Here is a 26,742-nt window from a genome sequence, read left to right on the forward strand (position 1 = left end):
GCATGCTTTTCTACAGGCGTTGAATCATCAGATTTATAAAGCATGTTTTCTTGCATGTCAAGTTATTTTGATTTGCACAGACTATTACTATGCATAACTCTGCAGTGAATACTGAAATATAGTGAATATAGCTGAATTGAACATTTCAGTGTGCTGATTGCCTCTGTAGTTAGAGACACCATTAACGGTAAGCTTATCAGTAGTCTCCTCTAAAAGACTTGAGTTCAGTTAATGGATGGATATTTATAATAAGAATTGCTGCACATAATCTCAGATAATGTTTTAGTAAAAATTACCAAAGATTTGTTTCATAGTTGCTGAAAAATCCTTTGTCAGATTTATATTTCATGAATTTGAGAATAATTTCCTACGCTGTAAGATTATGCAATGAAAGTAAATATATTCCTTACTTCTGCCTCTAAGTTTTTTATAGCTCTTGTGTTGTAGATATATACTTATAGGGTGTTCAGCTTGTGAAAGTGAAGGATAACATTTCTTTGTCCATTAGAACAAGTTCTGGAATTATATGTTGAAAACATGGTTGTACTGAAAACCAGATCAAAGTTGATATTAAATACATGGCTTATTTTATTCTTATATTTGAAGACAATGAGGAAAATTATACTGTTTCCCCAATATGATACCACCCAGTCAGTATTAGGTAACTTGGGTTTTTTGCTCTCTATATTGTACAGTCTCATAAGAATGAACATACTGGGTCAGACCAAAGGTCCATCTAGCCCAATATTCTGTCTTCCAACAGCGGCCAGTGTCAAATGCTTCAAAGGGAATGAACAGAACAGGACAACTATCAAATGATACATTCCATCATCTAGTCCCAGTGTCTGGTAGTCAGAGGCTTAGGGATAGCCTGAGCATGAGGTTGCATCCATGACCATCTTAGCTAATAGCCATTAATGGACTGTCCTCCATGAACTTCACTAATTCTTTTTGAATCTAGTTATAGTTTTGGTTTTCACACTATACCCTGGCAATGAGCTCCACAGGTTGACTATGTGTTGTGTGAAGAAGTGCTTCCTTTTTTTTGTTTAAACCCGCTATCTGTTAATTTCATTTGGTGACCCCTGGATCTTGTATTACGTGAAGGGGTAAATAACACTTCCTTATTCACTTTCTCCACCCCATTCATGATCTTATAGATCTCTGTCATATCCCTCTGAACTAGCAAACCAGATATAATTCGGTAATAGCCAGCTAGGTGCGTTCCAGCTTTTTAAACACTTTCAAGTCAGGATATTAGGGTAACATGGTTCATTTCTGTAAATGTTTTTGCCTCTAGCACTCAAATTAATGATATGAAGACTATGTAGCACATTGCAGAAAATCCATAAAAATAAAACAAATAAAAAGCCCCAAATGGTCACATCAGTAACTACTGACATGACAACATTTCTTTATCTTGAAAAGCTTCAGTAACTGGGATTCTGAATAAGTGTGCTTTTTTTAATGTCCCACTCCTGTGGATGGGGAAAGTGCCATAATGGTTTCTCATAAAAGATTCTTTATTAAACTTTGAATTTACTCATTTTGAGGAGAAGAGGTGATCGAAACTTGCATTTCTCTTCTCCATGTGATCACAAACACTCATGATTTTTTTAAAGGCTATCTAATGTACATTGTACTAAAAGAGAATTCTCAGCCAATCAAAGTGCCAGGATGCTGTACAGTTATAATTAACATTTAAATGTACAGTTATCTCCTCTCTGTTGAGGGCTCAGATTTTTGTCCAAGGCTTGTCTCTCATATTTCCCTTATTTTGATAGTTGTTGCTCACTTTAGTCCCATAACTCCCTATTTTCCCTGTACCCTGCTACCACAGCCTGCCCACATACCCCCGCACATCCACACCCAGTATCCTGCTCCCGCACACCCCACTCAGCCCTGTACTCCCCCGTACTCCCTGTACCCTGCCACTACAGCCTTCCCACCCCCAAACCCTGTCCGCATCCACACCCCCACGCTCCATCCACCCTTGAACCCCCCCAAACTCCTGTACCCTCCCACTACAGCCTGCCCACATCCACACCCCTGTACCCTGCCGCTACAGCCTCCCCGCCCCCAAACCTGTCTACATCCATGCCCCAGACCCTGCACCCCCATACTCTGCCCAACCGCTTACCCTGCCTCCGCCCTATTTTCCACTGTTTCTAGTATTCCCTCACTTTATTCTTGAAAATTATGTATATCACAAATAAAGAATAATGAAACTAAGGTCATGGACAGTTACTTATGGGATGAATATTGGGGATGTTTTGTCCCAACCTTGGGCCTTGGCAGGTTAAGAGCGAGGGGTTGAGGTCGTATATGGTTATTTCTCAGTAACTGTATACTTTGTATAGTCTTCAAATGAATAAAATACATGCAAATGAATATTATGTTTAAATTATGTATTTTTTATATTTTCTGTGAAAAATGAAATGCAGTTTACTTTAAATACAATAATTTAAGTTAAACATTTCATTTTAGACATATTATATTTAACATTTTATCTTTATTTTGTTTCTTTAATCACAGTCTCTGGTTGCTGGCAAAAAAGTTAATTTATCCTTTCAAATTTATTTTATAAGAAACACCCGATCATATTTCAGAATCTTAATACATTATTTAGAATTTGATGTTTGTATTTATTGCTGGAAGTGAAATTTTCAAACTGATTATTTCCCCTTTCCTTTGGAACTTTGGAGAGAACTTGTCCATCTTAGATACCACTTGGATTATTTGGTAGTTGTGTTTCTTAAATTTTAAATTTTGTATTTATAACATTAAATTAAAATGCAGAATCTCATTGTGGCAGAGCTCTGACCTTGCTCCTGTGGGTCCTGCGCTTCTAGGCTCACTGAGCTAGCCTCAGTGGCTCACTGTGATCCTCCACATAGCCCTTCTCTCTCTAGGGCCAGAGTTACAGTCTACTGAGCTCTTTTCATCATAGGCCTGCAAGGAGGTTGTTGAGAGAACTCCCACAGTCTCTGTTCAGCCTCCTGTCCTGACAGGGACCTGACTTCCCCTTCCAGGAGATGTTCCTGTAGTGGTGGGTTGGGGGGAACCCGGGCCCGCCCTGTACTCCGGGTTCCAGCCCAGGGACCCTAATGGTAACAGTTGTTGGCAGCCAACCTTTCACTGCCAGAGTTGCTACATTTCCCTGGGCCACTTCCCCACAGCTCTACTGCTTCTCCCTTCTTCACCCTTACCTTAGGGCTCCTTTAACGATGGTTTTAGAATGTCTTCAGTAACCAGCCCTTCAGCTGCACTTCCTCTCCTCTGGCTCCCTGACTCCCCTGCCTGACTGGAGTGAGCCCTTTGTATAGTATCAGTAGGGCCTTAATTAGAGTCACATTAACTGAATGGCCTCACCTGACTCTTTACAGGTTAATTAGAGTCATTAGCCTGGAGCAGCCCCTGCTCTGGTCAGTCAGTGAACAGAAAACTGTTAATCCAGTGGCCAGTATATCTGCCTTCTGCTGTACCCAACTGGCCTGGGTCTATCACACATAAATCAGAAAAATTAGATTCCAACAGTTTTAAAGCAGCGAATGGAATAGTACCTTAAGCTTAAGTTTCTCTAGTTTACAAAAGGCTGGAACACCTATTTACTATTGAAAATAGCATGTTCTGCTATCACATGCTTGTTAAATTATTTCCTTAAAATAATACTTAATTAAAATCCCTTGATGCTTGTGATGTGGGTTTTCCCTCAGCAGTGCATTCAACATACTATGTGGTGTGTGTGTATATATGTAATAAAACATGCTTTGTCCTTTAAAGCTTCTTTCCTTACCTCATATGCAGCTGGGTCTAAGCACTATTTATTTCTCTTTTCACATGCTACTTAGCCATCTTCCATTTGAATAACTTTCCCAATATATAGTGTAAGAATTGCAATAGTTTTTGTGCATTTATGATGATGGAAGGGCAGTGAGAGGCTTGGTGCATTCTTCACTGGGTTGGGCTAAAGCTTATGAAAGTACTAATGTATTAAAAAGAGTCAACAGGGATTTGCTGAGGCCTAATGCTGTAATGTGTTAGTCATCCTTTATCTGCTTCTATTTTTACAGGTTCTGAAGGATGACTGACGTTGGTTTGTGTGATGCCACTCGGAGCCTTTGTCACTGTGGACTGATAAGTAACCTGCAGGTTTAAACAGTACAGCAGGGGGAAGAGCATCAGGAATGCCACTAGCTTCAGCTCCTTAACTGGACAAAAGTACAGTGTAGCCTATCTACAAAGGGAGAGTCTTCAACTGATTTATTTTTTGCAGCTAATAATAAAGACAACCTAACATCATCCACCTTCCTGGTTTACAGTGCTTCACCTTCCAAGACAGATGGTGTGTCAAAAGCTGTAAGATGCCTGCCGAACACACAATAATGAAGTAGTGAGCTGCTGCTGCCTAATTGTCAGGAACACAGCTGACAGAACTGCACTACCTGTTTTCTGCTCCCTTAATCGGTCCAGGAACAGCAGGGTGGACATGGCTGGCCTCATTAACAACCTGCTAATACTGTTGCTTGTTTTTCAAAATAGCTGTTTGGGTTTCAAAAACCCACTTTCTGTCTTTAAGAGGTGGGTTATGCAGAAAACATCTTTTGGTATTTTCAATGCATGCTGCTTAGTGATGCTATCATTTCGTCTAATGAAAGTGTTATACAGATTAAAAAGTATGTACTAGCTAAAAATTATTTACAGAGGAGACACATTTTTGTGTAGCTAGCTTCCTTTGAACTGAGATCCTCTGCAGAGTTTGAAAAGACACTCTTTTGTTGTATTTTGGAGTCTTGAAAAAGAAGAATCTGTTGTTAAACCCCCGTCTGTTACTCTTTGAAATGTGAATCTGCCTTGGCAATGTGATTAAATAAGATTAAATAATAAAACAATAACTTAAGTTTTGTGTGTATCCCCACTGATGTACTTGGCACATAATATATATTGTCCCTGTTCCCATGAGCTTACTAGCTAAACTGTTACTTCTTCATGAGATAGTGTCAACTAGTTTGTAATTAGGGATCTGGTGTTTATTTTTTTAGGTCTTGAATACTGAATTATGTAGATAAATTTGGTGGTTGCATGTGTGGGGGAAATCCACTGTATTAGCATATAAGAAAATATAGCATTATATATTCAATGTACACCCTGTAGTTACCACATCACATTTATCAATTGATATATTTAGAATTTACATTACATTAAATGTTTTTGTCATACAATCTCCATTAGTAAGAAGTTGAATATTTGCTTTGTTTCTTTGGTTATATGTAGCATTCACTACAGACCCACTTAACTCCCACATACTAAGTTGTAAAATTTACTGTTACGTAGTCGGGAGATACTGCAGGCAAATACGTATTCAATTATAATAAATCAACATCTCTAGAATCTAAAATCAGAAAGATTTTGAGTTTTTTCTGCCATGTTCAAACTGAATTCTATATCAAATATAAACTTAAAGTGTTGCTATTTTCCCTCAGCTGATAACACTAGATAATATATTTTGGCATATTAAGAAAAAAATTCCATATATGTCTGTACCTTAAACTATAGTTCATATAAAGAGCTTATTTTTAGTAGTAAACTTTTTTGCTAGTACTTCATAGTTCAGTCTATTCTAATTTGTCCCATGAACACCTCCAAAATATTCAGTAACTCACTTCTTTTTCAAAAGATGATAATCGAGTTAGACTCCCCAATTACATTGAAAATCAGTGGAAGTTGGGTGTCTACTTCCCTTACGATCTACTGATAATCCCAGTTGATACATATTACTTTTTTTTTGTAATAGAAAAATACAAACTCTTGATCAGTAAACTTGAAACCATTTTTTAATTTTCTTCCCTTAAGGTATAAAGATACTACTAGATCTCTTTCAAGTGAATGCCTTGGAAACAACAGGCCGGTGATTTCTCTTGGTCTAACCGATTTTGCATTGGATATTCGCATGCCTGGGGTGACTCCTAAGCAGGTGAGAAGAATATTGTATTTTCTTGTCCCTCTCCATTACACTTTAAAACCTGAGAAAATGAATTTTGCTTACAGCATTAATAATTTTCTGATAAGCAACAGGCTAAACTTTCTACTCCCTTGAATACAGACAGAGCTATAGATTCCTGCAGGAAGAGTCTAAAATATTGAGTAAAATAAGAGATTATAACTTTCAAATTACATAAAATGTTGTCATTAGATTATATTTGTTTTATAAACTGAATCTCTAAAGTCTAATTGTTTTGTGTTTTCAATAGAATAATATTCACACTGCTGCAGTATGCATTAACAAAGGAAAATTACTCTCTCTTAAAATGAAAACCTCTCCAACTGTGCTTTAACACATTAGTTTATATAGGTATGGAGTTCTCAAATTTGATTGCACCGTGACCCCCCTTTCTGACAACAAAAATTACTACATGACCCCAGGAGAGGGGACTGAAGCCTGAGCCCGCCCAAGTCCCACTGCCCTGGTAGGGGAGCCAAATCCTGGGAGGGGGGCTCAAAGCTGGAACCCAAGGGCTTCAGCCCCAGGCAGGGGGCCAGTAACCTGAGCCCTGCCACCCAGGGCTGAAGCCCTTGGGCTTGGGCTTCGGCCCAGGGCAGTAGCGCTTGGACTTCGGCCCAGGGTGGTGAGGCTCGGGCCTTGGCCCCAGACCTCAGCAAGTCTAAGCCAGTCCTGACGACCCCATTAAAACAGGGTCCCAACCCACAGTTTGAGAAGTGCTCATATAGGTTACAACTAGATACACTAAGATACACCCATTAGCTCCAGTGATGGAGGGAAGGGTGCCCAGGAGGCTCAGGTTACAGGAGCTAGCCCTTAAATTGCTGTTTCAAGCAATTATGCCAAACAGAAAGGAAATAGAATGCATACAATGCACAAACCCCCATTTGTGTTGCAATATTTATGACATTGAAGTTAGTTCAGGAAAACTACCTTAACGTGGTTCATTGCATAGTTTTCTCAGCACAATTTTTTATAATTTCCTGGGCAAAGATAGATTGATGTGCTAGATTGTTGGCAGGAAATACTAAAAAAACTAATATATAAATCTTTTTTAAAGTACCTTATTTTTAAGGTGTATATAAAATAGTCAAACTTTCTACTCTCTCATTTACAGTTAGTTTCATTAAGCATGATAAACTGTAATTAATTATTTTTAGCAGCCATGCAGTGCCTGGGAGTATGTCCTTTAATAAAAGATAGTACTTTTCCCTTTAAAGGGCTGCAGAGGCTTGAGAACAGGATGTTGTGCTGCAGTAGATGACTCATTGTTGCAGATAGCACTTCTAGAAAAACTATTGAGGAAATATAAGGATTTCAATTATTGGGGAGCACCCCCTTGGAGCATGTAATTTTGAGCCAGCACCAACATTTTAATGATTGAGAAACAGAAATAAAATTGCTTCTGCTGGAGCCTCTTGACTGCATAAAAAATATTTTAAAATCTTCTTTTGGAGGGGGGGCAAAAGTGCTTGAAGAATTCTGAGGTGCATGAATGGAATTTCGTAGGTATTTGCTATCAAAGCACAAGACCCATTGAGTTGAAGATGTAAACAATGAGACTAATCCTGAAGAGCTTTACTTTGCTCATCTAAAATCCATTAATGCTAATAGAGAGAGAGAGAGAGAGATCATAATTAAGGTTAAGATTCTGTCACAGGTATTTTTAGTAAAAGTCAGGGACAGGTCCTGGTCAATAAACAAAATTTCATGGAAGCCAGCAACCTGACCCTGACTTTTACTAAAAATACCCTGGGGACGGGGCAGGGGATTAACCCAAAGCTGGCTGCTGCTCTGGCAACCCGGGGGCTGATACTTGCTTCAGTCCTGCCCTGAAAGAAGTTCTGGAGGTCCTAGAAAATCACGGGATCTGTGACAGAATCATACCCTTAATGATAAGCATATATTTACTTGACACACATATTCAAGAGTCTTCAGAGAACTATCAAAAATATAATAAAATGTAAAATTTAAGGAGGGGGGGGAAGAGAGATCCCTACCCAATTCCCAGAAAGGCAAATGAAAATAAGTAAAGATGTCTGCCATAACTATATTTAAAAGAAACAAAGAAATCCTTTACAGTTTGGAACGGAAACTTGGTCTTTGATCAGAATGTCACAGATTATCTTTTGATTGAAGAACATACCAAAGTTTATGTAGGAGTCGCCCTCCCCAGACTGAGAAGGTCGCTGCCATCTGCTCAAGCTTACTGTGTGGGATGGCTAGCAGCAACTTTAACTCCAGTAAGCTCAGTTGCTGTGACAAGCAGAACACTGGTGGAGGGTAGAAATCTGTTCATTGCATTTATGTGGGGAGGGGAGCTATACAATGGTCTCTTTGCTGTCTCATGCTCTCTGTCCTCCAAGTGCAGGAGGCTCTTGCTCCTGGCTGTAGATTGATGTGTGCTGCTTAAATATGGCTCTGCTGGAGACCTCTGTATTAAAAACCATTCATCTTGATGGATAATGTCAGCTGCCATGTAAAAACATCATCATTTCCCATCATCATTTCCCATCATCATTTCCCATTCTTCCCAGAGTGGGAAGAAAAAAAGTGGTGCTACTTTTCTAAGCTCCACCCATGTGAGTTGCCAAAATGAGATACTACTCATAGTAGATCGGGCAGATATTCAAAATGTAATTGTGTTCTTGCTTCGTTCCTTCTTGATCAGGAGGAAAAAATAAGTAGTGGTGCCTCTCAGACATCACCTTCCTATGATGCCAAAATGAGACTTCACTTGCAGTAAAGTCTGCAGCATTATGATCCACCATCTTCCTCCTTACACAAGGAATTAACTTAAAATGTCAACATTGTTAATTATTTATCAGGCATCAATGAGATGTATAGGGGCAGTTCACACCTCTTAAAGCTGCTATTATGGCCTCTCCGTAGACTTGTCTCTGCTTTGGTTACACAATGGCTCAAATTCTTGCGGGTTTTTTCGCAACCATAACAGTTAGACTTTCTTTTAAAAAAATGAAAGCTGAGATTCAGGAGGGCAAGTTAGTAACTTTAGAAAAGTGCCAGCATGGCGGAGGGGTACATGCCTTCTGTTTCTGAGTCCTGCTTTTCTTCAGAGAAAAATGTGTTGACATTGCATTATATTGCTATAATAATGATGTAAAGAAACGGAGAAGTTCATCATTCTAATCACCAAGTGCAGTCTAATTTGAATAAACAGGAGTAAGCTAACAGGAGTTGCTCTGGGGCAGAACTTTCTTCTCCTAACATTGTCTTCTCTACGAAGGATAGAGAAATAGTGGTGCAGATATAAAAGTTTCTTGGATAATAGTTGAGCAACAGTATCCAACCAGTAACAATGGCAAAGAAATAAGACTATGACATTTTGATTATTGGAGGGATAGCTCAGTGGTTTGTAGTGATAATCATGATGGCCCATTTCAACAGTTGACAAGGGTCCCTTCTTGGCCATTCCGATTGTTACTACAAATGTTTTTTTTTTCTCCTGATGATAATAGCCCACCTTAATTGATTAGTCTCGTTATAGCTGGTATGGCAATACCCATATTTTCATGTTCTCTGTGTATATATATCTTCCCATTGTATTTTCCATTGCATACATCCAATGAAGTGGGTTTTAGCCCACAAAAGCTTATGCCCAAATAAATTTGTTAGTCTCTAAGGTGCCACAAGTACTCCTTGTTCTTTTTGCTGATACAGACTAACATGGCTGCTACTCTGAAACATGGAAAGTGTGTAATTGCCCTCAGGAGGGCCTGCATCCTCCCAGGCTGCAGCAATGTCAGAGAGCAGAGTGCTGCTGATAGCGCCTTGTCTCAGTCTCACAAACAAACCTCTCCCCTCCCCTGTCTTTTTAGTGAATACTCTAAAAAGAGAAAACAGAGACTTTGACAACTAATATAGATATGTTCTATAGCAGGGGTGGGCAAACTTTTTAGCTTGAGGGCCACATTGGGGAATAGAAATTGTAGGGCAGGCCATGAATGCTCACAAAATTGGGGCGTGGGTGTGGGAAGGGGTGCAGGTTCCGTCTGGGGATACGGGCTCTGGGGTGAGGTTGGGGATGAGAGGTTTGGGGTGCAGGAGGGTGCTCCGGGCTGGGATCAAGGGGTTTGGAGAGCAGGAGTGGCATCAGAGCTGGGGCAGGGCTGTGGGACGTGAGGAGAGGCTCCAAGCAGCGCTTACCTTAAGCAGCTCCTGGAAGCAGTGGCATGTCCCTTCTCTGGCTCCTACCCGGAGACGTGGCCAGGCGGCTCTGCATATTGCCCCATTGGCAGGCACTGCCCCTGTATCTCCCATTGGAGCTCTTAGGAGCCGGAGCGGGGCCATGCTGCAGCTTCCAGGAGCTGCATAGAGCGGCCCCCGACCCGGTGCCCCAGCCGGAGTGGGGCCAAGCCGCAAACCTTACTAACAAAAAGTCCTCCCAAACAAGCAAAGACCATTTAAAAGGGGGAAAATAGAGCTTTTCCTAAGAAGTTCCAGTGGTGCTGGAACAATTTTTATAGTGTGGGTGTTGAATGTGGAAACTGTGTATTTGGGTTGTAATTATTATTGTAGCCAGCGGGGTGTGGCAGTACCCCTTGTTCCAGCACCTATGAAAAGTTCTGGTTTATTTTCATCCAGATTTCAAAACAAAGTCTTCAACTCCTGGCTGTTTAATCAGACTAAGGCCACAACCCCAAAAGAAGTAAACTAACAAGTGCATACATTCTTCAACGATCAGTGTCATGAGGAGAGATCTCCTTTAAGAAGCAGCAGCAGCAGTCACCTTTCACCGTATTGGATGCCTTATTAAAATCTTAGTATATAAGGTGCTACCTTCTCCCACTTGAGCTTCTGGGTGTATTCCTCTGACCTCAAGTTTCTCCTCTTCCATAACAGGCAGATGTTGCCTCCCTAGGGAAACTGAGGCATGGGTAGACTTAAAAATCTGAGGGTACCCTTTTGGGTCCTGAAGGGTCTGCACTGCCCATAACATATTCTCAGAAGACTGATTTCGGTCTCTGGCACTACCAGTGGATAATGATACTGACCTCCTTTGTAAAGCACTTGGAAATCTATTGATGAAAAGTGCTAAATAAGAGTCTGGTGGTGGTGGTGGTTAGAATTCTTAATACAGGCTCTGAAAACAAAAATGTACATTAAGGGAAAATGACTTACTGACATATTTGTAATCTTTTTTTTAATCTAACCTACTTCTTTCTTTCCTTTGTTCTTATTTATTTACTTCACTGTCCCAAAAATCTTTTTGGCATTTTTGTCTGCTCTGTAATTTACTGAATACAAGTGGGTGAAGCTTTGCTACTTTAACTGCTTTGCTCTGCAATGCACACTGCTTCACAACATGCAGCTAGTCCACATATGGGTCCTGGAAGTAGTGAGCTTTTTAATATATTGGGCAGTTTTCTAACAGTAGAGAAAAAACATAATTTCTTTAAGGAGTAACTACATGCTCCAGCCAGGTAAAGGAGTTCAGCAGCAGCTGCATTGGTGGTGCTCCTGTATATTGTATGCTAGCATGTTGCATTCTACTAGGAGCCAGCTGGTGTTACTTCTGGAGACCCAAACTTAAAAAAATATAGCTAAAGTTAAGATGTGAATGTATGCCTCTTGCAGCTGTCCATTGGATGCATACCCAAGGTAAAACTTGTGGGTTTTAGGGTAAAACTTGTGGGTCACGTTTTCAAACCATTTATTAATGCTGTGTGCTAGAATTTAGTGTGAGAGATCATTTAAGAGAAAAGGTATTTTGTATTTTATAAGTCCTGTGTAGGCTATGGTGAAGCAAAAGTTACCATGGTAAACATACATTTGTTTTAATTGAATACCAAGTTGTTAAGCACATGAAAATTTACGCAACATATTGGCACGTCAGATACTGCAGCCCTGCAGTATCGGAAGTGCATCTTTTAAATAATGTGTTCCGTTTTTTTCTGGATTATTGAATATGGTGACTTTTTATGTACTAGAACTACAAATGTTCCTCATTGAACCATTCAGAACTGTCTCTTTATGTGTGATTAAGGAGAGTACATTAACTGAGAAAAGCAGTCTTTGTGTTGCAAGAGCATTGTCTGCCCTTTTGCGTAAAGAATGCAACATTCATGTGGAATAGTTCCGAGCAGTTCTTATGAACAGGGTCATTGAAGTACAAATTCAGGCAATATAAATCTGGAAATAAATGAAATAGAATGATTCTCTAGTTTGGTTAATAAACGTGAAGTAATATATTTTCCCTATTGATTTGATAGGGGGTTTAATAGGTTACTTTGAATAATACATTCTCTCAAACATGTAAAAAAACCCAAAACCCTATAGTATGTAAATCTCTTCTGGTATTTATTACTAACAATACTAAAACTCTCAGATGGCATTTGTCCCAGATGTTCTGTATTGTAGGGTTACATGAGAAGTACAAGTAAAATGTGTAACATAAGGACTTCAGTACATCTTACTGCTGGAGGTTCAATACCTTATGGGTTTTATCTGGGAGGAGTACTGGAGATTTTATTTAATTTTAGGAGGATGTTCTTTAATCTTTCTTTATTCAGCAAATTGTTACAGAGGTGGTAGCAGTACAAGAAAATGATCTGTTATGGACTATGTTCTTTGTACATTTAAAGATAGAATGAAAATAGATGTACAAGTCTCTTTCAGAGACAGTGTGAGTGGGAATAGATGGGGAGATGAATTTTAAAACATTTGGTCAATATGAAAAACAACACTGTCAGGCAGGTTAAAGGCTGTTTATGAAAATGTTTTTAAGTATGCAAAGAATAAACATGTTCAATTTGTACACTAACAGCAAGCTTTGGCAAACCAATAATGCTGTTGCTGTTGTGATCATACACATAATGTTTGTTTATAATTTAATATGAAATAATGACAAAAGATTTCAGGGCAATTGACATTTGCCACTCTGGGGTTATATTGTTCATTAATAGCAGTGTCTCCATTAACTGAGAGATCAGTATCAACCACTGGCAGTTTGGAAGATGGATAAAGAGAAATAGTGTAAGTCATCTGTTTTTGTGAATTATTTACTGTGAACTGATGAAATGGGCAAAAATACAGTGGTATGAATTTGAATTTGTGGTTACGCAGTTAGAGGGCTTAAAGAACAGTTCAGTGCCCTCAAGCTAGTAATAATTGATACTTTCTTCACAGTACTTCACAAAACTTAGGAATTTAATGAATCCTCACAACATCTCTTGGTAGGAGGGAAGTAAATATATTATCCCAGTATTGCATCTGAGAAAGCAGACATAAAGAGAGGGCTTACCCAAAGCACACTGGAATTCGCAGCCATTGTATAATTATGGGGTGGGGCCAGTCAGACAAGTGGGCTCCCTTCTATTGGTCTGTCCAAATAATTGTAACAAGCACCAGTATTGGCTAGTTGGATTTTTAGTGACAGGAAGTGGGCCTATTCCTGCTTCACGTACAAAGAAAATGCTTTCACCAATAATGTGGATCAAGTTCATTAACAGAAGCTCCTCTTTTGCGGCCCAAATCTAAAATGGTGTTAAATCAAAGCAGTGTCATTAACTTCAAAAGGAGCTATGTCAGTTTACAACAGCAGAGAACCTGACCCACTATTTTTATTGTAAGTCTGATCCAAGTTTTGGTGTAACCTCTTAACTAAAATAATTAGGTTCCTTTTTGGAGGATGCCATTGTTCCCATATTGTTTCACAGCCAGAGGAAATCATTTTTTGATTAAGAATTCTGTTCATTTAACAAATGAAATCTAAAATGCTCTCCTCATTTGCACCAATAATATATCCTTCTCAGAAGCAGCCATGTCCACAAATTCTCAAAACGGAAATCTCTTTTCTCCACACAGGATATCAGAACTAGGTGTCATATTGATGGAGGACCAATGCTGTGTATTCAGCAATGATGAGGTAGTATTAAAAACAGACCCAGCCCTTATTCCAAAATCTGACTCTTGCCAATTTTAAGCAGTAACAATATCATCCTATTCAAATCCTAAACCAAAAAGAAATTCTAGTACTAGATGGATGTAAGAAAAGTCATCAAAACATTCTTAAAACACACTCAGGGTTTTACGAAGACTATCATGCTGATGTTGTTTATTACCGATTAGTAAATGGGAAATAATGTATTTAAAGCCTCAATAGGTAGATATCAAGTTAACTATCGGAGGTTTATAAAACCAGTAGCCAAGCCATTTGTAGCAAAGTACGCTGCACTAGAAAAATGGCAGCTTCCTAGGCAGAACGAGTGGAATTCATGTAGGAAGAAAAATGAGAGTTTTGCTCGAAGGTTCATGGATTTAGAGGAGACTATAAACTTGACCGGTTGCTGCTGGCTAATACAGCTTCTAACGGGAGTGACCTGAATTTAGTACATCTCTCTAAGTACTTCAGTAGAGATATTCCTTAAGTTCTTCCTTCCCTGACTGTTTTTACTCACTTATGGCAAAATGTCTAGAATGTGAATCAATGGGCAGACAGTAACAAGATGAGAAATTTTCAAATAGACAAGAACAGATTTTCCATTCTGCACCCAAATGTGGGTATTCCAGACACAAATAATAGTAATATGCCAAAATAGTTCAATTTTTAAAAAAACATTATTTACACAGACAAAATTGCATATGATCTGATACATCACACACTTGGCAAACATATTCCTGAACTCTTACTATTAAAAGTAATGTTATTGCAGGGAATGTGGGAGCAACAACAGATTTTTTTCCCAACGTAAGTGAACTTATCGTTTCTGGAGCACAGCTGATTTACCACATTCTCTGTGCTTTAATTGTCCTCTTAATGACCCACTTCCCCAACCTTTCTGAGACTTAACAAGAGAATGAAGTAAGTGTGTGTGTGTGTGTGTGAGAGAGAGAGAGAGAGTGAGTGAGTGAGTGATGGGGGTGCAGGGATGAAGGGTACTTGTTAACATGGCCACTTGTAAGCTAGTAACTAGAACAATTTTCCTATTGGCCACCTAATATCCATTTTAAAATGTCTTATTTTTTTATATATTTCCTTTTATTCTAGAGCGCCTTTACAAACCACTGTTGTATTAATTTTAATTAAATGGGCCCAGTGCGTCAGAGGTGTTAACATAACCTGGAAATTGTCAAACATTAAACAGTTCTAAACAAGGTCCAGGGTTTGGTATACAGAGACCTGAGTCTGCTTAGTATCATAGCAAACTCACCATTAAACATCCTTTTAGCCTTGTATTAAAGATATAGAAAAGAAGGGAAAGAATTAAAACATTTTAAATGTTAAGTATTAAATAAGTCTTTCATTTTAAAAACATCCCTTGTTCCCTTTCCCTTTACGTATAGAGAACATTTTGAAGGAGGAGGGAGAACCCTTGTTTGACAGTGTCTCAGATGTTAATAAATATTCTTTCGGGGGGGCGGTAGTTTACATAGGCTGGAGCTGTTGCTGTTGTTAAAATCCAATCCCATTCCTAGAAGACAAAACTAGGCAATTACAAGAAAGGTGGAGAACAGAACAGTCAAGATAGAAAATGCAGTTTCTGCCTCTGGTGTTGACTTTGACTTGCAGTTTCATTGCTGAAAACCAGAGGCACAGGAAATGGTCTTATTAGCAACTCAAGACCTAGCAAACTTGTACAAACATTGGGCTGGTTAGGGCATTGCTTTTTAACTGCCTTTCTGGTCACAGGCTTACAGCAGTGTTGCAGAATATGCAGTCTTGCCTGGGTAAGCCAGACTCTTACTGAACAGAAGCAAAAAGAAGAGGGCTAGGAAAGAGACGAAATAAGGCATCAGTGAAGGAAAAGGACTCATTGGCAGGGGAGATGAGAAAATTTCACATTCTAGGTGGTGGATGGATTTTAGCTGAAGTTGGTGGAGATGGTGATACCATCTGGGTCCTTCTCGCTGGTCTGGCCAGACCTAGGGTTGCCAACCCTCCAGGATTGACCTGGAGTCTCCAGGAATTAAAGATAAATCTTTAATTAAAGATTGTCATGTGATGAAGCCTCCAGGATATGTTCAACCAAAATTGGCAACCCTAGCCTGACCAGAATATCTCTGGGATCAAAACAGTGAAGGCCCAATGGTATTGTGGTAGATGCTGGCGTCTCAGGAGACAATTGAGGTGGCAGACATGATGGTGAAGCTTGTGCCTTCCCCTTCTTTCAGTCAGCAGTTGTTACACTTGCATGTCACTGATTTTCTCCCTAAAGTCTTTTCTTTTAAGGACCCTAAATTTTGGTTAATTGATTTCCACACTTCTTTTGTTTACCAGACATGATCTTAACAGAGTCCTTGAGTTATATCATCAGTAGGCCTTTTAGTTTGAACTAGTTCAGTCTTTGACTCCCTTTTGCATTTTTTCCCATCAGCATTTATTGTTACAGATTATTGAAACATTTTGTAAATTTACATCCACTTTCCCAGAGTTGAGCTCGCAATTAGGATAAATTTGTAGGCCCAATTATTACAACACCAGCTACATATAAAATAACTGAAGGTCAGTCACTTCTGAGATAGATGGTGGCAGCCAAGCAGACAGATGACACACAGTTAACCCAAGTAACATGAAACAAGTTTGAATGTTAATTTTCTGAATTAATTACTTTGAGATTACACAAAGTATTCTCATCAGAATTCAGCACTGCTGCCCAGCAACTGCATTGGTATGGAGATACTGCCTCCCTCTCCTCAACACTCATAACCTACTCCATAAATATTACTGAACAGTTAAAAAGGAAGTGGTGCAAGGTGGAACATGTAATTATGGTGATTTGGTGTAGGGTTCTCCCCCTTCTCCCCACCCCCCCCAGTAGATTTCCCAATCACTGTCTGTACAGTATCTGGCATGTGGAATTGCAAGTAGATTATCAGTGACTCAAACAGCTGTGTGTTAGGTTGTTCAACTTTAGCTTTGCAGGCTAGTAGTGTATTAGTCCTTTGATAACATTGTATATACAGTCAAACCTCTCAATAACACGCCCCGCTATAACATGAAATTGCATATAACGCGATCATAGGTTGGCTCCCCTTTAAGGCAGATACAACTTAGATAATGTTTTCACAGTACTGTACAGTACCAGTGGTCCCCAACACCATTGCAGGGGAGAGAAGCTGCAGCCCCGTGCCTGCTGGGGACAGAGAACTCCGAGGCTGCGGGCGCCGGTGCTCTCTGTCCCTGGCAGGCGCGGGGCCGTGGCTTCTCTTTGGCTTCAAGAGAAGCCACGGCCCTGCACCTGCCGGGGACAGAGAGCACCGGCACACGCAGCCCTTGAGCTCTCTGTCCCTGGCAGGCAGGGAGCCGCGGCTCCTCTCCCCTGCGGGGCACTAGGCGACGCACATCAATGCACCACTTTGGGGACCACTGACAAACTGACTGGTTTGAAACCCCACTATACTGCGACCCCACATTAAACGCAATGGAAGTTTTTGGACCCCAAACGTTGCGTTATAGCGGGGTTTCACTGTAGTTGTGCTCCATTGTCCATAAAAACAGCAATAGTGGGTCAGCCCAAAGGTCCATCTACCCAGTATCCTGTCTTCCGACAGTGGCCAATGCCAGGTGCCCCAGAGGGAATGAACATAACAGGTAATCATCAAGTGATCTATTCCTGTTACCCATTCCCAGCTTCTGGCAAAGAGAGGCTAGGGACACCATCCCTGCCCATCCTGGCTAATAACCATTGATGGACCTATCTTCTATGAATTTATCTAGTTCTTTTTTGAGCCTTGTTATAGTATTGGCCTTTACAACCTCCTCTGGCAAAGAGTTCCACAGGTTGACTCTGCATTGTGTGAAGAAGTATTTTCTTTTGTTTGTTTTAAACTTGCAATTACAATAACACTTCCTTATTTACTTTCTCTATGCCAGTCATGATTTTATAGACTTCAGTCATATCCCCCCTTAGTCATCTTTTTTCCAAGCTGAAAAGTCCAAGTTTTATTAATCTCTCCTCATACGGAAGCCGTTCCATTCCCCTAATCATTTTTGTTGCCCTTTTCTGAATCTTTTCCAATTCCAATATATCTTTTTTCAGATAGTGCGACCACATCTGCACACAGTATTCAAGATGTGGGCATCCCTCTGTTCATCCTTTACTGTGGTGTAGTCTAGGTTAGAATGCAAATGTATAAAACGGTTCTGTGACAATAAGAATTTTTCATTTTCTTAAAAAGTGACAACACCTTAAAAACAAATATGGAGGTATATCAAGTAATAGACCATATTAGTTTGATATCCCTTATTTCCCACTAATAGCAAAATACACAGTTGCAAAAACTTTCAATCCCTGATATCCCAACACTGGAAAAATGTTGGGATATCACCACACCAACATTGGGAAAAAAAGACAGTAGTGATAACTTAGTGATGGAGCATCTCAAAAAGTATAACTTAATTATTCATTAAAGAAGGTGGACCTGTATCTATGAGATAGTCAGTGGTTCTCAATCTTTTGTATTGGTGACCTCCTTCACACAGCATAATTTTGCATAATTTTGCTGATATATAAATATTGAACGGTAATAGTTTACTTCTGCATCTTTCACAGATCCTGTTAGAGGAGAGGTGTGTGCATGCGCACACACCCTACCTACAGCAGAGAGAGGAGAGACAACTATAGAAAGGACAGAATTAGTGGTGTTCATCCTAAAGTTAGTATCCCATATAACTCTTTTCTGTGGAGAAGTATGAGATATTAACATTTGGAGGTGAATTACCAAAACTGGCGCTTTGTTTGGACAGAAGGAGACAGGTGTGGAGCAAAGTAGTAGATCTGAGAGTTTTTGTGGATCAGATTACACCGAGATAAGAGGTCTAGGAAGAAGAGATAGGAATAAGGAGAGAGTGATGTGGAACACCAATAGAAGTCTGGAAGGCAGATGAGGAGGATCATCCAAAGGGCACACTGAAGGAGTAATTAGAGATGTAGGAGGAAAACTGAGAGAGGACACAGTAACAGAAGGCAAAGGAGGACAAGATTTCAAGAGGAGGAGCATGGTTGACTGTGTTGAAGGCAGCTTACAGGTCTAGGAGGATGTGGATGGAATACTGGTTCTGAGACTAGACTAAGAAGTCACTAGAGGTTTTGATGAGAGCTGTTCCAGTTGAGTGCAAGGGGTGGAAGCTGGACTGGAGAGTGTCCAGGATGGAATAGCGGAAGAGGTCTGCAACTGCAAGCAGTGCTTTCAATGAGCTTAGAGATGAAAAGGAAGAAGGGAAATGTGATGGCAGATGGAGAGGCAAGTAGGGTCAAGGATTTTTAAGATGCGAGAGACTCTAAAGTAAGTTTGTATTTTCGAGGGAAGAGCCAAAGGAGAGTGAGAGGTTAAGGAGAAGAGTAAGAGAGGGGATGAATGAGCCTAAGGGAGATCAGGGGATGGGATGGTATCGCTGAGGTTCTGTCTCTGAACAGCACATTGTCTGCAGCAAGCATTCCTTAGCTGGACAGTTCCCAGTAATGCTTTATATAGCAAAAGAGAGAAGTTAAGCAATATTCTGGTAAAACACAAAATGTCCCTGATAAGAACTTATGGGACAAGAAGGTGTCTCAGAAGGTGCAGAAAGTAACCAGGGGACATCCATTTTAGACTTGATTTTGACTAACAAGGAGGAATGGGTTGTGAATCTAAAGGCTGAAGGCAATTTTGGTGTGATTATAAAATGAAAGCTATCCTGATTATAAGGAAAGGAAGGAGTGAGTGCAGCAGAATAAAGACAATGGACTTCAAAAAAGCAGATTTTAACAAACTCAGAGATTTGGTAGGTAAGGTCCCATGGGAAGCACCTCCAAGAAGATTAAAAAGTTCAGGAGAGCTGGCAGTTTTTCAAGGAGACAATATTAAATGCACACCTGCTAGCTATTTTGATATGAAGAATAGCAATAGGGCAGTATGGCTCCATCCAGGGCCGGCTCCAGACCCCAGCGCGCCAAGCAGGCGCGTGGGGCGGCATTGTTGGGGCAGGGCGGCATTTGGCTCCGGTGGACCTCCCGCAGGCATGACTGCGGAGGGTCCCCTCTTCCCGCGGCTCCGCTTGAGCTCCCGCAGGCATGACTGCGGCGGGCGCGCTGGTCCCGCGGCTCGGACGGAGCTCCCGCAGCTGCGAACCAGCGCACCCGCCGCAGACACTTCTGCCCCGGCCGCGGGACCGGGGAAGGGCGGCGAAGCGCGCCACCCTGCTTGGGGCGCCGTAATTTATAGAGCCGCCCCTGGCTCCATCAAGAACTCTTTAATGACCTAAAAGTTGTAGAAGAATCCCACAAAGAATGGTAACATGGACAAATTGCTAGAAGGAGCACAAAAGAACAGCACAAACATTTAGAGGCAAAATCAGAGGGGTTAAGGCACAAAATGAGATATTCCTTGGCAATAAGGAGAGATTCTTGAAATATATTGGAAGCAAGAGACATATAAAGAAAAAGTTGAAGGTTCTCTACTTAGCATGGAAGGAGAGCTTATATAGAAGACATCAGGAAGGCTGAGGTGTTTAATGCCTGTTTTGCTTGTCTTCACTAAAAAGGTAAACTGTAAACCAGATACTTAACACAATCAATATTAACAAAAGTAGCAGTGTATACATTCAGGCCCGGGCTGGAGCCTGAGCTCTTAGACTCCCCCTCCCCCACACACACACTTGTTCCAGCCCCCCTGTGAACATCTATACTGTTATTTTTAGCCTTGCAGCCCTAGCCCCTCAAGCCCAAGTCAGTTGACCCAGGCTCTGAGACTCAGCGCCGAGGGTTTTTCTTTGCAATGTAGACATATCTTGTGATGCAGTTGCCAGGAAGGCTAATATTGTTCTGGAGCATATTAACAGGAAAGTTGTGTGTAAGACACGGGAGATAATTGTTGTGCTCTGCTTGGCACTGGTGAGACTTCAGATACAATATTGTGTCCAGTTTTGGGGACACATTAAGAAAGATGAGGACAAATCGAAGAGGGTCCAAAGGAGAGCGACTAAAATGTTAAAAGATTTAGAAATCCTGAAATATGAGAGAAGGTTAAAAAAAAAAAACTGGACATCTTTCGTCTTGAGAAGAGAAGACGCGGGCGGGGGGGCTGTTAATAGTCTTTAAATATGTTAATGGCTGCTATAAAGAGGACAGTGATCAGTTCTTCTCCATGTCCACTGAAGGTAAAACAAGAAGTTATGGGCTTAATCTGCAGCAGGAGAGATTTAAGTTAGATATTAGGAAAAACTTTCTAACTGTAAGAGTAGTTAAATACTGAAATAGGCTTCCAAGGGAGGTTTTGGAATCTCCATCATTGGAAGAATTTTAAGAACAGATTGGACAAACACCTGTCAGGGATGGTCTAGGTTTACTTGGTCCTACCTCACCACTGTGAGTTGGACTAGATGATCTCTTTAGGTTCCTTCCAACTCTACATTTCTATGATTTTATGATTCTAAGATCTTCAAGTTTGGTTGTTGCTTTAGGACTGGCAGAGTACCAGAGTGAGAGACCCTAAAGCAATGACTGTGATTAATTCCTTCCTTTACTGTGTCATCCTCTTTCAGTAGGTTAGAGTCTGAGTTTTCTGACAGACTACTTAGGAGCCTGTGGCAATATGCTAAGATCAGGGGCGGCTCTACAAAGTAGGCTGCCCCAAGCAGCGCGGAGCGCTGCGCCGCCCTTCCCCGGTCCCACGGCGGGTCCCGTCTTCCCGCGGCTCCGGTTGAGCTCTTGCCGGCATGCCGGCGGCAGGTCCACCGGAGCCCGGGACCACTGGACCTGCCGCAGTCATGCCTGCGGGAGCTCAACCGGAGCCGCGGGAAGACGGGACCCGCCGCAGTCATGCCTGCGGCAGGTCCGCTCGTTCCCGGCTCCGGTGGACCTGCCGCAGGCATGCCGGCGGGAGCTCAACCGGAGCCAAATGCCGCCCCCCCGGGAAACGGCCGCCCCAAGCGCCTGCTTGGCGCGCTGGGGTCTAGAGCCGCCCCTGGCTAAGATATAGAACACTTCATTGTGAGAGAAAGTGTAAAAAAAGAGTGGGTGTGAATGTGTGTGGTGTTAGATTGGATTGTGTGTAGAATAATGAAAACCTTGCCCAGGACATTGTACTATTTGGTTACATACAGTAATAGTAGGGCAGAGAATCATCATTGTGATTCAACAACAGCTAAAACAAATGTACATAACATCACCATCACCTGATTTAATGCCCCTAAATTTCCAATGATGTTCATGGATTCATATATTTTTTAATCCAGAAGGGGGACCCCATAGATCATCTAGAACAGTGGTTCCCAGACTGTGGTCTATGGACTCTGAGCAGTCTGTGAAGAGCTGGTTGGTCATAAGATGCTGCCTCTCCTCTTTGTTTCTACCTGCGGTGGTATATTAAAAGAAGCTAACGTACATTAAATAGTTTCCTAATATCACCTTTCCATGTAAGCAATTGCTGTAGTTACCACAGAGATGTTAATCCATCTTTAATGGGAAAAGAGGGGGCTGTAGTAGACGATCTCTATGAAGATGTAGTCCACAGTATGAAAAAGTTTGAGAAACCCTGATCTAGTATGACCTCCTGTGTAACACAGGCCATAGAATTTCACCCGTGTACTGAGCCCAATTACTTTTGTTTGGCTGAATCATGTCTTCTGGAAGGCATCCAGTGTTGATTTGTAGAATCCAGAAAACAGAGAATCCATCACTTCCCTTGGTGGTTTGTTCCACGGGTTAGTTACCTTCACTATTAACATTTTGTTCCTTTTTTTCTAATTTTAATTTGTCTGACTTTAGTTTCCACCTATTAGTTCTTGTTGACTTTCAAAACACTGAACAGAGTTTGTTTCTTGATTTACTTGAAGGTTGTTTTTTTTTTAAACGTGCTGCTTGTGAACCCAAGGATTTAATAAAAAAAAAAGTAATGTGCAGAGTGTGTTGCTCTTTCAGTTCCTTTGAGAGTTATGTTTTCAGTGTTGACTCCACAAAGGCACCTAACTAGAATATATAACCACATCCAACATCAGCGGTATCATTTGTCCTTCTCTCCTTTTCCCTAGCTCCTGGCAAAAGACAAAACAACCTAGCATATTGCTGTTTCTTATTTAATAGTGTACATAGCTGATCTGTGTACCCACATAGTCTTATCAACAATACGCCTGTCCTTCCTCCTCAATTATATCTGATTATTATTTAGGCAGTTTTGCTGCATCTTGTCTTAAATTAGATAGTAAGCTCTTTGGGACAGAAACTTTATCTTGCTGTGTGTTTTGTATGGTACTTACCACAGTGGGGCCCTGTCCTACTGGAGCTTGTGGGCGCTAGTCTAATAAAAATAGATGATCTCTCTTGTTAAGAAATTATGCCTTATAAAATGTTCATGTGAACATGCAGTAGTGAATGGTATCTCTTTTTCCCCTCATCTGATACCATAATGTAAATATGATATTGGTGGCCTCAGAGACAAACTCATACCTGCTAGGATATAAAGAAACCATGGTAACAAGCTAATTTACTATAGCAGCAACTCGTACATCATACAGTCTCCTTGGCCAAGCTCTTACAGAAGAACATTGCTATTAATTGTGATTTTTTGCTGGACAGTGTTTTTTTTTATGGCGCCTGTCCTGTAACTGGCAGGCAAAGAAGGGATTGACTATTTAATTGGTGCCAGTGCAGTCCATCACATCATTATTCTGTTTTGAAACATAGTTCACACACCATAGAAAGCATACCCTATGCTCTGAATTGGTAGGTTATTGCCCATTTTACTGATGGGCCACCTGATATTATAAAATTGACAGGGATCCAAAAATTTCCATTTAATTCAGTCCATCTTTTGATGATTTTAAAATCAAATCTGAACCCTCAGGATAAACAATGGATTTGGCAACCTTCCTTTAAAATATTATGTTTGCATATCAGTCCTTTTGATGTAAAAGATATCTTTTGGTGTTTTTTGGAAGCTTTAGGTTTTCATAAAGAAAAACTTCCTTTAGCATTGTTCTTGTTCATTCTTTCCACCCCTCTCCTTCCCAACCAATGACTTCATTTGGAGTTATGGGTACTCAGCATCTCTGAAAATATGACCCAAGGTGTTCATAGCTGCAAAAGCAGTTGCTGATACTTGACTATGGCCACTATCTTGGGTTCACAGTGACTGCAACTGAAATTTTAGTAGTTCACATTTAATTTTGAGGTATCTACTTGAGCACTTCCAATTTTTAAGTGATTGGCATTTAATGCTAAAACAAAGGTCTTAGAGCCCCAAAAGCATTAGTATAAACTTGAAGATGGTAACCATGAATTACATGTGATGGCTGGACTTCCTGTTGCATCTCATGGGAGCAGTGATCTAATTGCTCTTGGAAAGTGATGGTTCTGTACAATTAACAGTTGAAGAGAACTGCAAATAATATTTTGTATTGCTTCTGGTCTCTTCCATAATTTTTTTAAAGGAGTATATTCTTTTCCTGATGCCCTGGCATAATTCCAGTTCATTCTAATTGGAGTGAGGTGCATGCATTAATAGAGCACATATAGTTTTTAGATTGCTGCTGCTCTAGCACACATTTTCAATATTAATGTGCTTTGTGGCAGAAATAGACCATTTACTTAAGTCTAGGGACAAGCGAAGAATTACTGATTCAGGGAGATGTGTATCTAGCCATGACTTACTGCTGTTTTCTAGAATGCAGTAAGTTATAGATTACAGTCAAATAGAGAGAAATTATTCAAACGCCCAATAAGGTGTCATTTTATTTAGTGTGCTCTTTTGATTTACTTTGTATGGTTGGATTAGAAGGCAAGTAACTAGTCTCCCTTTCTCAGTATTCTTAGTTGTTATTTTTTTTGGATAGCCTGAGCAAATAATTTCCATGGCCAGGTTTATGAAGCTATAAGTTTGGATAATTGCTTGTTCCCGTGTGTCAGTAGAGCAGAGTTTCAATTTTAGAATTATTTTATTTCCATTCTAACAAGATACAATTTTAAGATAATTTTTATTCTTTTGTTTCTTTAATAGTCTGATACCTACCTCTGCATGTCATTACGTCTGCCAGTGGATGAGGAAGCCTATGTAGGTGAGTATGAGCTAAGTGGAAAAACCTGATCAGGCCTTTTTGAAATGACTCCACAGCTTTCTTTGACTCATAAGAGCTTAATCTTTTACTGTCAGAGTTTCTAAAATGCATTAATCATGCCTAATGCAGAAACAAACTAGAGAGAGCCACTTAGAGTCAAGATAACAAACTGTATCTGGGGAGATTCATGAGGAATAGTAGTTAAGGAGCTGCATGCAGATGCCTATGGCAGCTAATACCAAGCAGTCCTATTTGTAAAGTATTGGCTTTCTGTCTGTGGCTGGATACTTAATTCCGCTCTACTGAACAGACTGTTTATTTACCTGCTGGTACAGGCAGTAAATCCTCTGCACTTACTATCAACAATGGGCACAGTAAGATTTTACTTGTCCGCAACAAGTCCATTTTTTTTTTATATTCTGGCATGAATGAGATGACAAGTAAATTGACAGGACCTCCTATAGTAGTGTATCAATGTTTAAATCAAATAAGTTGATCAGTAAAGTAAGCACCATCTGTTCAGTATGTCTTCAGGGTAGCTTTAATTTTATTCTACTCTGCTTCTAAACAGTCTAGTTATTCAGGAAAGGGAGGAGACAAGCAAATGGTTCATTTGACTGAAGTTAGTTTCATTTTCATGATGCATTGTAATACCAGGGGAGGAAAACAACGGTAAAGGTAGAGCACCTGTATTTTTCTACTTACTTTTGCCGTAGCGAGTCTTAGTGCACTATTTGAGGTGAAACATATATATAGTTGCTGGTGGCATATTCGGAGTATCTTTTCATATGGAGCTCCCCACAGGAACTGACCCACAAATCTGCAGTACGACAATACACTTATTTTTTTCACCCTATATAGTTCTAACTGCCATAGCAAACATAAAAATAAAGTAGGAACTGTCAATAAGCGAAGCAGCCCATAATTGCAGCATTATTTTCTTGGCTGTGAGATTGATACCCGTAAGGAAAAAAGCATGAAAGGATTATCAAAGTACTTCATTCTTTGATGAACTATTACCTGCCATACAATGCATGTAGTAGACTGTGCTGCTTTAGTTTGATTAGAAAAATGTATATTAACCTAGATTATAGGCAAGTTTATGTGTAGTACTTCAATTAATTTCAAAATTGCAGCAGTTCCTTTCTTAGGAAATTTACAGTGAAAACCTTTTTTACTTTGCAGTACTTTTTTTTTTAATTTTTGTATTTACAAGCATTAAATATGTATGAAATGCTTTGTTGTTTGTCCCTTAAGAGTGACTTACCAAAGAGCATGGTTTTAAAAAAACTCCACAAACATGGGCGAATTCACAGTAGTTGTGAATCATGTAAGGCATCAGTGATAATCCAGATGAACCTCTTCATGTCTGTAAAAAGGAAGAAGCATAGCTTTTGGATATCTGTGTCTCCTGAGGAATTGCTCTTCTCGTTTTTAGATGGTTTAAACCCTTTGTTTCACTTGTTCGATAACATACATTTATTACAACTGGACATGTAATAGGTGAGTGCCTTAGGTGAATTAGAAATTCCAATTTCCACCATCTAGAATGATTCACTGCTGTTTAGTGAAGTGTGTATGAGAGATTTCAACAGCACAATGATATTCCTATATCTGCCTTGTATTGAGGTTTCAGGCATCTTAGGTCTCTAGTGCTCTTGCCTCCACAGACATTGTCATTTTCATTTTCCTTAAAATGCCTTCTTTTTTAATTTTAGTTCTGTCAGGTACCAGCAGGCATCAAAGT

At 40.2% G+C, this 26,742-nt stretch overlaps 1 protein-coding gene across 12 annotated transcripts in view; it reads left to right on the plus strand.

Annotated features, from left to right (window-relative positions):
• PAM (peptidylglycine alpha-amidating monooxygenase) overlaps nt 1-26,742 on the plus strand; it is a 209,872-nt gene that overhangs the window by 74,073 nt on the left and 109,057 nt on the right. For 9 of the 12 annotated variants that reach the window (XR_005600194.1, XM_039543593.1, XM_039543598.1 and 6 more), the window contains exons 2-4: nt 4,074-4,581; nt 5,854-5,974; nt 24,938-24,995. Coding sequence is in view for 11 of the 12 variants with exons in the window: in XM_039543593.1 (XP_039399527.1) it covers nt 4,490-4,581; nt 5,854-5,974; nt 24,938-24,995 (271 nt within the window). In the remaining variant the exon portion in view is untranslated. Of the gene's footprint in view, nt 1-4,073; nt 4,582-5,853; nt 5,975-24,937; nt 24,996-26,742 lie in introns of those variants that run through there. The other 3 variants (XM_039543601.1, XM_039543603.1, XM_039543604.1) reach the window with 2 other exon arrangements.

This window comes from Mauremys reevesii, linkage group 6 (genome assembly GCF_016161935.1).
Source record: "Mauremys reevesii isolate NIE-2019 linkage group 6, ASM1616193v1, whole genome shotgun sequence".
NCBI classification, from domain to species: domain Eukaryota; kingdom Metazoa; phylum Chordata; order Testudines; family Geoemydidae; genus Mauremys; species Mauremys reevesii.